The sequence below is a fragment of the Metopolophium dirhodum genome, chromosome 4, assembly GCF_019925205.1.
Source record: "Metopolophium dirhodum isolate CAU chromosome 4, ASM1992520v1, whole genome shotgun sequence".
Lineage (NCBI taxonomy): Eukaryota > Metazoa > Arthropoda > Insecta > Hemiptera > Aphididae > Metopolophium > Metopolophium dirhodum.
The window spans coordinates 37,857,665-37,875,980 of NC_083563.1; the positions used below are offsets into that span (position 1 = coordinate 37,857,665).

At 34.8% G+C, this 18,316-nt stretch overlaps 1 protein-coding gene across 3 annotated transcripts in view; it reads right to left on the reverse strand.

The window, feature by feature from the left end:
- LOC132943994 (uncharacterized) overlaps positions 1-18,316 on the reverse strand; it is a 151,396-nt gene that overhangs the window by 6,771 nt on the left and 126,309 nt on the right. For all 3 annotated transcript variants that reach the window (XM_061013194.1, XM_061013193.1, XM_061013195.1), the window contains exons 8-10: positions 6,250-6,490; positions 4,575-4,642; positions 137-217 (exon numbers count right to left, since the gene is read on the reverse strand). In XM_061013194.1, the coding sequence (XP_060869177.1) occupies positions 137-217; positions 4,575-4,642; positions 6,250-6,490 (390 nt within the window). The remainder of the gene's footprint in view (positions 1-136; positions 218-4,574; positions 4,643-6,249; positions 6,491-18,316) is intronic.

An 18,316-nucleotide genomic window follows, 5' to 3' on the forward strand; every position in this document is an offset into this window, starting at 1 on the left:
CGACGGCCACTGCGCCGCGGACGGCCCAGACGCGACACGACGGATTAGGTATGGAGTGGGGGGGGGGGGGTGGTGGTGGTAGTGGAAAGAGAATAATATAAAATGGCGAAAAGAAAAAAAAGACACTGGTACTTACGCACTAACGTGCTGAACGTCAACTGCTGCGGGTGGAAGTTGTCTGGCCGACAAGCGTCGTCTGCGTTCTCCATCGGGTTTTCTGTGTAAAAAAAAAATATATAAAGAATACGAATTAAACAAATAAAAAACAAACAAACGAATAAATAAAACAAATTTACATCGAATTTCAGCGAGCGACGCGGGAAAAAAATAAAACGGAACGAAATGGACGTCAACATTATAAACACTCTGAAATACGAATTATTAGCATTTGCAGAGTGGAATAATGATTTTTCCATTTTACTTTTGTCGTCAAACTTTTACTGACCGATTAAAATCTGAATGGTTTTAAATAACAGGAATTCGTTCGGATTGCACTACTCTGATTAGGATTTCAAATAAATGTCGACCATTGTAGCTTTTTAAAGGGCAAAAAGAACTGTCGAACTATTTGGTTCCGTACAAAACCAAATGGTCACGATTTTTGTTTTGAAGTATAATATACAATGTGTCCGCGAAAACTGGGTACACTCTATAACTCAGTTACCTACACTCTGTACTCGGTAGCCTATACATATTTCAGAATTTTGTCTACGGGAGATTGATGATCTAACAGTCTAGTTTCATGTCCTGCAAACATAATTCAAAAATATATATGGGGTATACTAAGTAATATGGGTAATTTAATTATACAATGTACCCTGTTCCCGCGGACACACGGTATATCCGGACGGTTTTCGCTTTAATCGAAAACGATCTCGAGCGCAGAATTATAATTATTGTTCGTAATGTTTTTCATTAAATTTGAAATGCGTTTTATGACTTTTGTATCTAAAAACCTTTTTTTTTTTTTTTTTAATATTTTCAACCTACGTTAAAATTTTTAACGCTAAACATAAATTAAATGTATGTTTTATGTTATTGTGTTTTTAAACGATGTATGTTTAATATTAATATTATGCGAGAATGTGTATTATAATTTATAATTTTATACATTATATTATAATATATATATTTTTTAACGATTTGTCCCTAAACGACAAAGCATGAACCCTGGATAACCACCCCCACTATTGAATTTCACCTACGGATATAACTTTTTATTTAACCTTCGAACATTCCCGCGATAGTATCACTGATGTAGTGGTGTAGGTTAAGACTATAATAAAGGACCAATAACGGAGATGTTTATATATTATGTTCATTGATATGCAAATAATATTATTGCCATTTATTCATCATTTTTCTCTGTTATCTTAGAGATGAATTTAGAATAACGCGTAAAAAATGTAAATAAGAAGAAACATTAGTCTATTTATTTTCCACTGCAATCTTGCGCTATTAAAAAAACATCGTTTTATCAGTGAGTATAAAATAATGTAGAGGACACGCAATGTACGAGCTAGTTTGTTTATGTTACTTCGTCTAAAAGATAATTGATATTAAGAGAGCACACACAATGACGATACAACTTTAAATTACGTTTTTAAAAGAAAATAAATAAAAACATTGAAAACGTGGCCAATTGCTAAATTTTTTTTTTAAGTACACATTTAAACATTATGTATTCTTTATGAGAAAACAACATTTAAAATGCTGCGGGCTTACAGGTACATAATTTAAAAAGGTTTAATTAATGAAAGTTTAATATTTTTTTTGTGCAGTAAATAATAAATGGCAAGTTCTACACATTTACATTAAAATGCGCAATCAAACATGAAACATGAAACATTCCCATTCAATGTATTTTTCTTTAATTTGAAATTACTTGACAAAAAAAAAAAAAAAACAATCCAATGTTATTGTTATTATTAAGTTATTTATTTATATAATGGAACATTTAAATGAAAATATTTTGATTAATATTCAGTCGTATATTATGTCTGTACAATATTTTGTCACAACGTCGGAGGAGGTCTCTTGTCATTTAGTCGGTCATAATATGAAATTATGAAATATGACTATTGATGTGATTGCAGGTCGGCTTTCAGTCTCGAGAATATTATTGGTAAATGATATACATTAAATATCATCTCGTTGTTATCGTTGAAATAGGGCCGTCGTACGCATATAGGACAAAAATGAATCGGTTGATCGCAAATTTAATCATACAATGTATATACAAATTACAAACGCAATAGGTAGGTACAGGTAATTAGATCAAACGATATAGTTTCCATTCGATGTCGAAGCAGAACGATTTTCAATAAAATCGCTTTTGGCATAATAACATAATATGTATAACTCGGAATTTATACACTCGGAGGTAGTTTGGTTTGCCTCGGAGGAGCTGCAGCCCGCGTGTAATTACAGAATTATAACGTTTAGTCGCATTAATGATACGGTACGGTAAATTTCGGTAGCGACTGCGATTAATGTTATCGTATCTAATCTCTGGGCGTTTTGTTTGTGAGTACGTCTCTGAACATTCACGCCACCCAAGTAGCCAGCAATGAATTATTATTATTTTTTTTTGGATTGGGTTGCATTTTTTTTTTTTTTGATTATCGTACAACAATATCGTATAAACGAAACGCGTTGGTTAAAATTAAACGCCTTAAACACGTTGAATCAATATAATATTATTTCGACGATATAAAGTTATAATATTATTATACGATGTACAATTATAATATTATTATACGACATACATTTATAATATTATTATAAGATATACATTTATAATATTACTATATACAATTTACGTTTTATATGTCTTAAATTCAGACGTGTACACGACTGGAAGTGCGCGTAAAGGAAATTACGATAGACTATACCTATTCCGGATGGCGTAAGACGAATGGCCTCCCCAGATAATAGGACCATTACGGTGAACTCCGTTCTTGCGGAAATGCTCTTCTAAACAGAGGAAGTTTGTTATGGAAAGGTGTTGGAAAGACACGGTAATATCATAAAGCTGCGATCGAGTAGATGCAGTTCAAACACGTAACGACTACACCATCTTTATGTTTTGTGGTGGGTAAGGGGGTGGGGTGCAAGTGCACGAGATGAGATATTATATTCCGCTGACGAATTTCCGGTACATTGGTACAGTATTGGTTGAGCCCGAGTGGAAAACGGTCGAGTCGAACGGTCAGCCGGCAAAAATAAAAATAAAATAATAACAACAACAACGACATACAACAATATAATAATATAATATATTGCAGAGAATATAATATGACTATAGGGGAACAATCGCCCCGTCGTCATGGCGCGACTAACGGCCAAGTGTGTAGTCGTTAACGCCCAAATGTGAGGGATACAAATTTGAAAACATGCACGTTTCAGCCCTTTGCGTAGTATACCATATCGAAATATATTTATGTCCTCCCAGTGAAATCGCTTAGAAAACGTTATGTCAGACACTTCGCTCGTATGAATATATATGAGCCGTCTCGGTATTTCCGCCTCGGAGGCGGTTACTTGGCAGCGGCGCAATATTTTTCGTTTTGGTCCTATCTCAGCAAATCCGACACGTTACCATAGAAATTTGACGATTTTATATTAAATATGTTCACCCTTCTTCGCCTACGAAAGAGATATTTTCATATTTCCGTGACATATTAAAAATAACAAAACCTTAATATTATTTTACCGATAAAAATGTTGACATTAAAGAATAATGTTAAGCATATTTTTAGTTTTTGAGTAGTTGCGAATTCACGAAACTTGTAAATTTGTTTTCTTTTTTGTTTACGTAAATACCTAAATATAATATTATATTCAGAAATTTCAAATGTCAAAGAAAAACAGAGATAATATGAATACCTGTAGGCAGTAGATCCACGGAATTTAATTTGTTTCATGTAAAGACATTTGATTAATATACGTTTTGAATATATTTTTACTAACCTTCAAGAATGAAAACGTTTGATATTTAAATGCAAAATAGTTTAAATTAAATATGCATATTATACAGTTATATTTATTTACGTCACGTATTGTTTTATTCGCACAACGTAGTTATTGATTGTTTAGGAATCGCATGGGAAAACTATGATGATTAAATAAACTTACAACATGGTCATACGTATTTTCAATACTTTAAACTCGTAGATTTGTGGATTATATAGCTTCAAACAACTCCTATTTTTCTTCGTAGCCATATCTCTTAGGAGAACGGGAAAAATAAGTTTGTATGTCTTACAATATCAACGCCTAAGTGAAAAGTTTGCAAAATGCACACTATTCATTTCGATAGATGGCAAACTTTCGTAAGCGTAAGTTAGCATTACGATTTTATTGTGACAAGTTCACAGCCCAAATTTGACGTAAAACATTTTAATTTCGTTCGTGAGTTTGCCAGCCTATTTTGTCATAATATTGGTCTGACACCTGTCGGTTCCCATTAAAACTACCTTATACGCTTGTTTTGAAAACTTTTGACGAAGTTTTTAGCATACATTTATGTTTGACTGTTAGTTATGTGTGACACTTAAGTTGCATATACGTACCACTCTCTTGGACCTCAACAACTTGGCTGTCACGGCGATAAAACCCCATGCACGCATATCCGCTTTGGCTGCAAAATAAAATGTACCATTAAATAAACTACTAAAATAAACGACTACATAATAATTATTTAATAATTCGTTACAAATTTAATGACCCGGTTGAATGAGTAATTATTTTATATTCAGTAATTAAAAATATAAAAACAATTAACAATTGCACTAATGGAAATCGTTTGAACGTTTTGAAAGTATAGTTATGGAAATACACAAGGAAATAAATGAAAAAAAAAACATAATAGAACAACAATATACCTTGATATTATTTTTAAAATATCGATGTGTTTGGATGTTGGTTTAAGAAATCGGATATTATTTTCAACGATTGCAATCGAAATTATTTGTTTACGGTTTCGTAATATATAGTCACTTTATATTATAATATTTAAAGTTACTTTATATTGATAATTGATAAATAACACTATATACCTATTATACCTATTACCTATTGTCTAATATATTCGTGCCGAAAATTCACTGATGTTCTCAGTGTTGAAGTAGGTATTATACTTAAATATTAAACATACACTCGACAGGAGATTTTTGTAGTTTTGTGGTCACCGGTCGGTTAAATTATGCTGACCATTAAAGGGACACTGTACAACAATATTAATACAACGTTGAATCTTTTAACCGGTGGAAATATTTATTAAGTTTGGACATGGTTCGAATAAGATAGGCAAACTATATAAACACGTCTGGTCATCATTTTGATTTGTGTACCGTGTAAACGATAGAACATTCAATACGATCTTATATTATTTGATGTCTTCAAATTGATGTGCATAGTAATGTCTTCGCTGCGCGTACAAGCCACAATAATGACTGGCGGCACATAGTCGGGGCAGGATGTGTATAGATAACGTATCATCTGCGTATGTATATATTCGATCGTTAATTATATTGACGGCAACCATTAGAAAATAACGAACATTCCCGCATTTGTGAAATTCAAACTTCACAACACCGCAATATTACACTTGCTTTTATTTTTTTTATCGTGTATAGTCACTATTTATTAATAATCCTCCCTCGATCGAAATTCTACTTATGATGTAGACTTTGAGAGAAATAATAAAAAAAAGAAGGAAATAAAAACGTCGGTTTTAATTTGCCGAGCTTTGAATACCCTTTTACCCTTCCTTTTACTTTATGACCGTACACGAGAATAAGAATTGGAAAAAAATAAAGACGGGGTTGATTACTTATACGAACCACGCCGACACGGATGAATGTACTCGAGAGTGTTTTTCGTAAGAATGTGTATACAAACACACTTGTACTCACATATAAATACACACACACATACTTGCATATGTGTGTATATATATGTATATAATATCACATGTTCGTTTGGAGGTTGAAACGTTGAAAAGTAAAAAAAAAAAAAAAATATTATAAAACCAACTCCAAACACTCATATAACAGTCATAACACAACATTATATTTAACTCGAGAGGGAAATCTGTAGTCGAGATTTTCCCGACCCCTTTATAACGTAGTCGTATGGTGGTACACCGGTCGTGATTAAAAAAGAAAAAAGAAAAATGCATGCGTATTATACGTATATTATTATGTACTCTAAAAAACCGCTCTTTAAGTTACGACATGTACTTACCAGCCGATAGTGTAATGTGTGATGATCAGCGCCTTGTTTTCGGTGACGTTGATTACCTTGTAACAAGCAGCGCGGATGTCGTGGTCCGGCCCGGCCCCCGGGATGCTCTTCCGCAACGTGCCGTTTCTTGGCGAGAAATGGTAAACGTGACCGTGGTTCAACGAGTGCCAGGTGTGGTGTTCGGTCAACCACGACGGGTACCGGCAACCCGAACCAACGCCGTGGTGGTGGTGGTTCTCCGCTAGGAAAAGAAAAATAGACTTCGTCATTAGTATATGAATTACAGTATAATATTATATATTTTATTTGGCATAGGTATATTATATTTATATATTATTATGCGCAGCACACATTATAATGATATTCTAGAATTTATATGTTTCGATGTCAAATAGGAAAATTATATTCGAGGAGCCAGCTATATGCGACGTCGATAACACTGACAATTTCGATGAAATCAATTCTGCTCAGACAGAGTTTATTAATAACCATTCGCATCCGCGTTTCTCGATAAAAGTAGGTATTTCACAAATCGTGTCACTGAAAAGCGCTGTTGATTAATATTGTAAAGTATAATACTTCATAGTTAGTATTATATTATACTGATATAGACAATACGGTTTCGTTTACGCTGGGTTCTACGAATTTATATGGAGTATGACTTATGAATGCTTAATGGTAAATGTTTCAATGGTTTAAAATCACGGATATACGATACCTAGGTACCCAATTAGTTGGTTTTGCGAACATCACTTAATACAAGTAGTATTCATTGGATGTCGGCTTAAATATGTAAATTACAAATCAATGTATACGTGCAGGGTACACGATGAAACAAAATCAAATTATATAATAATTTAATAATATAAAATAATAATATAAAACCACTAACACCTGCACAATAATATATTGATTTAAAACAAAATATGCGAATAAGTATAAAAACTCGAATATTTTTTAACAGCTGAGATCTTAGTTCTTGAGTATATTTTTCCATAAATTATAACTTGTGGTGTATAAAGGTAATAGTTCTTGTTTAAAATGCTAACTCAATGCCCGGATATTTAAAACACGAGTGAACATTATTTAAAATCAACCACTAATATACACTTATTTATAGATTAGACAATTCGTTGAACATGTTCGTGTGTGATATCTATGTACACATATATTATTGTAAGTATATGGGAAAAGTGCCTTTAACATATTATATAACCATTAAAAAAATATCTACACAAGATAAGGGTAAAAATGGACGTTTAAAGAAAAAAAAGACTTAATCAGCAAATGTGTTTAGTGTTATGACGTTGGCAGCCATAACAACGAAAATAGTGTTCTAGTAAAGCGTATTATAAAAAAACGTTATAGTATAAAATATATACCCTCGTCCCTGATTTGAAAATAGATATATTATATAATATAGATGAATAATATTGATGGGCGTAAAAAAAAATGAATCAAGATAGCAATATAGAAAGGTTTTAGGTACCTACTAGTTTTATAAAAAAAGCGTACAAGAAGTAATTTATTTTAAATAAAAATTTACAATTTTTTGCCAGTTCAAATTTAAAGAGAAGAATTATTTTAAAATCAACTTTATTATTCGCAAACGTTTTGTTTACAGGATATCGGTGTGTTGGGTTAAGGGTTAGTGTGAAAATCGTTATGGATGAATCTAGAGCCATGTTTTTTTAACGGTTGTACGCAACAAACATAATGTTTAATAAACAAAAGCAAGACGAAAATCGATAGATTTTTATTAAAAGATAACACATTTTACACACGTATAAATAGAAACCAAAGTAAATGTACACGTTATAGCCTATTCGTCACTTCGACATCACGTTCGACGGAATAAATAATATTATACACCTACTCCCACGTTTGATTCATTTTTCGACGTATTGTTGGTAAGGGAATTGCTTAATCCAAAACCATCACTATCGACAACAACCGTCGATGGAAAGAGAAAAAAATACAAGGGTGGCGGTGGTTTTTCTTCCTATTTCGATATACCAGGCCGAAGAAGGAAAAAAACCGAAACCTTAAGGACCCTCTGACGTCGACCGGAAGTCGGTGCTCGATTACACACAGCTCACTGGTCGAGCAGCGCTGAGAAGAACCTTTGAGGGAAAAACAAATTTTTTTTCTTCCGTTTCCGTGCATTAATAATACATATTGCGAGTGCGCACGCGCGCGTGGGTAAAAAGGAATACGTCATACGACGACGGGGTCGGTTAACAACAATAACATTCCTCGGATGAGCAGCATCCATCGATGACGGTTAAGGGTCGGAAGGGTTGCTGTAGGGGGACGGTATGGGTTTTCTTTATCCTGTCTACACACACACACACACACACACTATCATCACCATCATCATCATCGTCACCGTCGTCATCGCCACCGCAACCACCAACACCGTTCGGACGGGCAGGAATGAAAAGATCATTAGTCCGGAAACGTTTCCGGCCGCGACGCACGTCGTCCGCAATAATTGCGGCCCATTTGTTGTTTGTCCCAGCAGATCCGGCGCAATGTATATGTATATACCTATGGGGGCGGGCGCACGTTGTGGGTTTTTACAAAAACAAAGCGAAAATAAAAATAAAAAGGGTTATTAAAAAGTTTTAAACGCCCGGCAATTTGTCGCAACCTCCATTGAACGTCGAATCGGGGTGGCGGGTATGCCCCGTTATTACGGCGTGTTATACGCACGCCGCCGCCGCCGCCGCCGCAGCCACCACCCTTACGGCTAACGGAAAATCGCGGCAATGCGTTTTTCCCGCGAGAATCCACTCCGAGCACGATTAACCATCGCCGTTTCCAACCACCCACGCCGCTGCGTGTAAAGGCCATTCGAGAGCGCGCGCACACGATAAAGAGGCAAACCGTCAATACCGCAATACGTGCATGCATATAATATAGTGTGCACGGAGGAAGCAAATGATTCACCGTCGATGTCGTAGGGTTTTCTTCTTTTTTTTTTCTTACCTTGTATTCTCTAACATTTTTGGAGTGCTAATAAAACGGTTACGTGTCGAGTTTGCGAAAACGATTTTTTCCCAGTCCCTCACCCTGCACCATCGGCGCCAATCACCATCCTCGGCACTAAGTCCGCCTGATCACGCGCGCGCACATACAGACACACTCACACCCACCTCCGGTAGATGCGCACAACAATATTATGGAACTCGAATTTTTCCGAGAAATTCAATTAATTTCCTAAATGTATAGATAATATTTAGGCTCGCGTTACGCGAACGACTCGGAACTGAATGTGTACGATTTCCTTGCAAGAAGTGAACCCATAGCCATAGGCTGCAGCGTATCTATAGGTATATCGAGTTTGACGGCAATCAATTAATATAGACTTACTGTTCATAAGACACAAAACGTATTATAAACCGATTACATACAAAGACGGGGGTGAAATACTAATGCAGATAACACCGCGAGAGTAGTAAATCCAACGAGAGAAATCTATCTCTGTCGTATTATTTTTATTACTTTTTTTATATATAAAAAACGGATGAACAGTATTTTAAAATCGTTCTCGTAACTTTTCAACGACCTTTAAAAACGGACCGTTATTGTGACACGCACGTGTTGTTTTTCTTATACCTACACAAAAATTATTAATATTATATATTTATTATTATTAATAATTATAAATGTTCCCCATAAATATTACACTTCCTAGAATTTTGTTACAAAAATTGTAATAAATTGTGTGCGATTTTAAAAATGAAAACCTATGTAGTGTTAGGAGTAGCGTGATTAGTGACTACAAATATCGAAAACGAGCGACCGACCAGGAAATAGGCAATTTACACAGAAATAGATTATTTATTGATTACTTATTCGAAACCGTGACAAACAATGACTAGAAAACAGCATTTTTCACACTGACTGCGAATAATATTACTGTGCAAATTCAGGATCACAATCAAACGTAGAAGTACATTAATATGTCCATATACACATCAGTTAAGTGAACTACACGTGTCATATTATCACTTCTGCAGGTATTTTCCGGCTTGTTTACTTTGGCCGTTGCGAACTCCAAAACTTCCATAACTCAAACGCAAACCCACGAGTGACCTATTTGCAGGGCAAAACTAACAAACAATTTTTGAGCTCATCAACGTTGATGGACGCTTGTGATCTTTAATGAGCCTCTCTCCCCCGTCGGCTACCAAACACATTGCGCACACAAACCGACTATAATCATTATCCAGCAGCTACGGTAATTATTATTATGGTCAGAACTAGCATTAGGTTCGATTACCGGACAGTTTCTGCTAATGGTGCGTATACGAAATAATGGTTCTGCTGTAACTGCTGGTGCGTGTTCGCTAATACAAAACATATTTATACAGGAGAATTCGAGATTTTCGAAATTTGGGAAAAACAAAATAATACATTTTACACAAAAAACACATTTATATAATATATATATTCTTTATGACAGTGTACAATTGTAATCTTTGCACTTATTTGAAAAATAACTGAAAATATATTGTATAAGAGGACGAATTTCACACTAATCCGTTAAATTACCTATAATTATGTTTAAGATTTTAGATTAGGTATTTAACCAAGAGGATAAGCACTCATATTAATTAAGTTAATGATCTTTTAGTTAACATGTAAGGCAATCAATGTTTAATTAAGACGAGGGATAAGTTAAATATTAAAACCTTATCTTTATAGTGCAATACATTAATTGCAAACATGAATTAATTATACATGCAATCTGTGTAGGTCAAAGAGAATTATTATCGATCTCTTTTAAAATCGGATAGGTAGGTATGCGGTATACATTATACACTCGAATCGTGTTCAGAAAAATTATATAACGGCACAATTTATTTATTTTCCCGCATCAGTACATCGCTTTATATAAGAACATTTGGGACGTGAAAAAGATTAATTGAAACTAATTTTCTCAGTCAAACAGTGGACAATATGGTCATATCATTATGAGGTACATGCGTTCAGTCAGTAATTATTGTCATGACTACGACGTATGATTGAAAATTTTCGAGCATACACATACGCACTGTATCGTTTCTCTGAGAGTTCAAAGTAATAACCAACAGCCCGATATGTATATAACAACGATAGGTATATAAATAATGACCAACCGCCTATATTATTATGAAATATGAGTAACAACTATTGTGTAATAACCGATTCCGTAAAATATTGCCCCGCCGTGAAGATTATACTCTAATCTTGAACAGGCAAATGTCTAAATAATATTATAATTTTTAAACTTCGGTAATTAAATATATTACGAGGTAATATGTAAAAACGATTTCCAGTCCCAAAATCGAACGTTTCGAGGATCAAACATCAATGTAACCGCGTTGAAGGCATGCATTATAGGTATTTTACTCTGGCCGTGAAACCAAAAAAACGAAAAACTTATACGAAAAACAGCACATCTCACGTCATTAATATAACAACTACTATTGTAAACGAGCGTTAGTGTTCGTTGGGGTGTACCTGTACATATCATATATATATATATATTATAAACATTAAACATACGTTTCAGCGGTAAAACAGTTTTTCCTTTTAGTCTCGAGCCGTACATTCGTATTATACAGTGTACACACTCGAGTGGTTACATATAGCCTTGTGGCGAGAGCGACTTTCGAGTTCCACGCTCTTGACAAAAGGAACGGGGGAAAAAAAATCGGTTGAAAAAAACCGCCGACAATATTGTGTGCACAAAACTTTTGCTCTGATTCGGGGAAACTCTCGTGTATCCCAGAGCTACCCAAACTTACCACTGGCACACACACACACACACACACACACACACACACACACACACACACACACACACACACACACACACACACACACACACACACACACACACACACACACACACACACCACGTTCACCACCGCCGCGGTCGGTTTGCCGGTGGTAAAGTTTTTCCTCGCGGAGCCCCGGGACCTAATAAAAGATTTACGACGCCCGTTAAGTTTCGGCGGCCGCCGAGAAGGCGGGGCCACGTCGCTCGGAAACAATTAACTTTCCGGCCGATCGAGCAGCCAAATTACTACTTGCGGCAGGTTTAACTGTCGGTCCGTTACCCACCCACCCCTCACCTCACCACACGTCAACGCCACCGACGGGCCTGTCGTCACAGCGCGGTGCACAGACAATGAGCTTAACCTGGGGAAATGCGCACGCGCAGCGACTGACGACGGTGACTCGCACAGATACAAATTAATGTTCGATTTAAAGTTGTTAAAACGTCAACCATATATATTATACTCCGATGAACATGAACCCCGTACAGGCATGCTTAAATGTATAATATTAAATTGGAGACGTCCGATCGCGGAGCGAATTCTGCCGCTGCAGGTAGGCCTATACGGAGCAAAGTATAAACAGATTTTAAATTGAATCATGTAAAATCATATTATTGAAATCAAATTGTATATAACATAATAAATAAAAATATAATTTTATTATGTCTTATCATTAGATTGATCTTTATAAATTCAAAATTAGAGCGATATTTCTTTATTATTAAGTTTTTAAATTTCAAATAGTATTTCCTAGCTGCTTTGTACGAGCTTAAATCTGCAGGACACGAAAAAGGAAAAAAAGGTTACTTTGGGCAATCCGAAAAAATAGGCCCGCGAACGCGTTTGCTTATATATTATGGTGTATCTAGAGGATTTGACGGTTTTACACTGAAATCAGATTTAAATGAGTCACGTCTTCCGTATACATATCTTCCTTATTTATATTTACTATTTGTATATATACCAGCACCAGGGTTGTACTGATTTGGCGCTACATGATGGGGATCAGGTAACTTGTGAAATTGCAGTCAGTTGAGTACGATCGGAATTTGAAGGTATAAAATGTGTTTAAAACAATCATATAATAATAAGAAAAAAACCGACGAGATTTATTATTCATTCTTAGTTTTGGATAGTTCAATACTATTCAATTATAATATCGTCATCGAGTGTCAGTGAGAGAATTAATATTGTTCGTGAATTTTTTTTTTTTAACCTAGAAGACTTCTATTATTATATAATATACACGTTCTATTGAAAAAATAATTATCGCAGTTGTTTATTAAAAATTCTTTTCACGTCATTCTTTTATTGTTTTACAAATACTTAATATCTTAAACATTATCACTCTAAATGTTTCAAAAGCTTCATGATTAATATTGCAATAACCAGGAATTTTGTAAAATTCCTATACCAAGAGCTTTTTACTTGCAGAACTATTCGAATAATGATGATAGTGACAAACATTATTATTTAGTGAATGAAACGAAAAAATTCCATAAATTTAATAATTATGTGCATATTATATTATAATATAGTGCGTAGAAAATACAAAACAAATTATGTTTCGTTTGTACTCTAAAAGCAGACAGAATACAGTTCAGGAATTAAAAATCGAAGACAACACGAAGGGCGTGCGTAATAATATTATATTTAAAAACCATCTTTTGCTACAGACGATGTATTCATATTATAATGTAAGAACTGTCACCGGTGCCGGACTTACGACTGTAGAAATTGCGTCGACGACGTCGACTTAACACGCGTAGTATATAATTTTATATTTTTATAAACGTAGTATTTTTGATTTATTTGTATATCTATTTTTTATTTTCTAATTCAATCTCCAAGAGAGGGCTGCATCGGTGGCTGTCGAGAAAACGCGTTATCGCCGGCCGACAGGTCGCTCCGCCACCACCACCGCCGCACCAAAAATAACCACTTACACAACATCGCCCGCCGAGGCGTTTATATTATTTCGCGCTTCATTTATTACGATACAATCCACTGGCATGTACTTATCTCGTCCATTCCGATTGCGTAGGTTGACGTATTCTTCCCCCGCCACACCGCGGACCATCCATCCACCCGCCCGTAAGCGCACCCCGCGTCCCTATTCCCACGTTCGCCGGTACTCTCCTACATATAGATCGCGATAAAGACCCCTTTGGCCGCGGAGAATGTTTAATTTCGTATAATGGGATCCTCTCCACCCTCCCCACCGACATCGCCCGTACGCCAAGTGCGGTCCTATCCCCCGTCGTCGACCGGTCCCTTCACCGCCGTCGACGCACACCCTTTCGGCTCGTTTCCGCCTTAGGGACGACACCACACTACTCTGCACGCTCGCCACCCCCGCCACCGTGTGTATAGGAAGTTTGGCCCCAGTCCAAACGTATATTATACACACACACACACACACACTGTATCGTACTTTATACATAGGTGTATGGTATATACCATCCACCACGCATTACACCGCTACCGTTTTCGTCCGTCCGTCACCGCGCCGAAAGCTAACAATCATTCTTTGCCGGGAAATCGATATCGGAGGGGGCCATATGCTGACAAACACGGTCGTTTACAAGTCGGCGGCGGTAAATTGTTTCGGATTGCCGCATTATACACGGCTGCGCATACGTATATTATCATATATATACCTACATATTTGTACGTATAATATATAAATACCTACTCAACACACGCGCCGCAAAGTTCATAGACATTATGTTACATAATAGTGCCTCTGTACACGTAGACGTTTGAAAGAGATGGGTTTAATTAACCATTAATATATACCTGCGATTTCGTAGGTATATATATATTACCTATATAGTTATATAGTTATATAGTTATATAGTATATTATAATGTTTAGATCGTCGAAGACTTGGTATCGACGGGTACGACTCTGTGCGAGACCGTGGCGGGGGGGGGGGGGGACGAACCGCCACCACCCATCTACATTATTCATATAATTTAACACTGCGTATCGATATAAAGATGGTGCGTAGTATTATATTGATCGTTAATGTCGTAGTTTGGCTGTTTTACAACGAACAATAAATATTGTATTGCCGCACGGAAAAAGACGAACACTGCAACTTGAAATTATATACACGATTAAAACGGTTAATTTCTGTAAAAAAAAACCATTTCATTAAAGTTAACGATTTTAAAACTTTCTCGTTTTATATGAGCAGTTATATATTTAGCTTTTGGTGATATCAAAGAAGACGACGATGTTTAAATGAACGCAATCGAATAAGTTAAACAGTTAAATCACGCACACAAATCAAATAAAAAAGGATGTTGCTTTTTTGAGAGACATTATATGCAGTTCGGCCAGCAAAAATGGCTTTTGTCGAGTATATAGGCACTTGAAACGTCCATTTCCTGGACGGGCCAATAAATAATACCATGATGACGCACATTTCGAGATATTTTACATAAACGGTCCTCGAGAATATGTTAAGTTTTGGAGATTAAAAATAAAAAAAAGTATCGTCGCTTTTTATTGTGACTATATAACTCGCGTTAGAGATGTTGAAGTGGAAAACGAGGAGAACACGCATTCCTATTACGATATACCCTAGTCGAAAAAAAAGTGCTAAAACTGCTTTTTTTCCCCAAAGAACCCTCAGTGAAAAATGAACAAACGAATTGAGAACCATGTTTATTGAAATTTAAACAGCGACCCTTCTTCTCTTGTCCTCTAAAGTGACTGTTGAAAACTAGAGGTCTGCCGGGAAATCCGACAACGGACCTTTCGCCGTTCGCTGTCAAGAAAATTAAAAGAAGCCCAATATATGTCAAATTAATTGATTTTTTTTGGCAAAGGTGATATGTCTCTTATAGCGAGATTTTTTTTCAAACTCGCATCGTAAAACCCGTGCAATGTCACAACCATAAAAACAAAATAAAATGTTTTCACGGCTTAAGCAATATACTTTTACTCCCCTTGTATGCCAGCATAATGGGGAGCATGGCGGATCAGGAAAGGCCGAGAGGGTTTAATGTCGGTTTTACGGTTTGGCTCCGGTTATTATAGCTTTTTTTTTTTGACACAATATTAATCGGCAGTTGTAATTAACCAAGTTGTGTAGTAAAAAAAGAAATACGCATAAATTGCAAGTCATAAATGTCCGTGAATATTAATCATTTTAATACTGTTATTTTATTAATTTAGATATTATTTGTGCTGAAAATATCTGAGTAAACGTGTACATATTTTAACATAAAAATACATCATCAGATATTGTATGCATGGTATATATTATAAACATATTACAGGTCTATTATTATAATTTAATACAAATATAATGTATTATTAAATTGTTTTTACTCAATTTGTATTTATTTTTATCTCAATTCATTGCTATGTAAAGACAGGAAAACCATAGTTCACCATTAAACTGTGGGTCATGGGTAATAAAGGAAATTTCAATCAACATTATTAAAAAAAAGTCTGTGTAGTATCTGTGTAGTTGATGGTTTTTGTTTAAGCTCTTTGACAAATTAATACACGAGATTGGAGTTTAAGTTAATAAAAAATGAATTCTTCTATATTTGCATTATAAAAAAAAAAAAACAATTAAAATTCTTTGAAAAACTTCTCTGGTACTATTGCATTTTAATATCAATTTTTCATTACAAAATAATGGATGTAAATTACATTGAAAAATATTTACAAAACTTTTAATAATAAAGAGTAAAAGAATTAATAATAAATTATAAGGTTATGTTAGTGAATTTTGTATTCAGTTCTGTCAGAGAATAAAAACATGCGATTATTAACTTTTCAAATAAAAATTGTTTTTTAAATTAAGAATATAACTCAACTTATATTTAAATTCAATAGTAAATGTAGTTTTAATTTTATTGTAAAACACTGATTTCGTATTTATATTTAGGTTACTTCAGTGTTTTTTTCTTTTAAAATAAAATGTATACTTCGTTTGATATGGTTTACGTATTTCCGACTGTTTAGCATTATACAACAGTATTGTTTACCTAAACTATTATTTTAAAATGTAATGTAGTCTACCTACTATTAAAATTGATTTTTTTGCAACGAAATAGAACATGATTTACAAAATTGCAAACGTTTGTCACGACAGTCAGAACAAAATTAGATGTATAAAACCAGCACCATCTCATTGTGTAGTTGTTTCGATAAAACAAATTAAGATTGAATCCGATACCAAAAATACACCTAGAAGTATCGGAAAACGATTAATCGAATTCGACCCTTTTCTAAATGTTCACTCGGAACGTAGTAGTAGGTAGTACGTTTTTCATGGATTACGTGCAAACTATACGAAAATTATACCGAGGAAATTTCACGTAGCTCTTTTCTTTTCCAACCGACCGACGTATAAAATTATATTTATTTTAGCAATTGTAATACAAGCAACCTAACCTTGTAATTTGAGATGCTAGTATGATACCCTTTTTAGTGGGTTTTTGAATGCATATGAATTAGTTATCACTTTTTTTGTTTATAGTATTTGTAAGGACGGATTAAGTGAGAAGAAAAATAAGGGATTATATTATAATTAAAATTTTTCAATCAATTTAAAAATATTGGTTTCGTTATTAATATTGTTATCATTGAGAGGACAGCAATAAGTAGCATTGGAATACCACATGTCCACATACTATGTGGTATTCCAATGCTATTTATTATGGCTTAGTAAATTGTTTGGTTTGATGGGCCGGCTTCGTTTGTTATTTGTTTTGGTGGAGTCTAGTGGGTGATTGATATTGATGTCCATGGAGAAGTTTTCTTTTGTACATTTGGTAACCCTTATAACTTGCAGGGTATAGTTGGAGAGAGAGTTTACAGATTACAGGCGTGTCTGATGATTTTGGGCACATAGATATTGGGTGATTTTTGCCATATTTTACGCAGCGTAAATAAGCGTTAATATAATTCAAATATGCAATAATTGAGTCATACCCATAGGTAATAGGTTATTTCCTTCATGACGATAGGATAAGAGGTTGGTGTTATTTAGGCACTTGTCTACACGTTATTTGTTTGGTCAGTCCAGTTTGTTTCGTAATGTTACGAGTCGTATAGAGTTGAAACAAAAAGTACTGTTTTCTTTGCCTGTTTATAGATGGGTTTGGAGAAGTGGATCAAACGGAGTAGTGATGCTTTGAGTGTTTGGATCGAATCAAATATAGGATTTTTTAATTTGACTGATATTTGCGTAAAACAATAAGTAT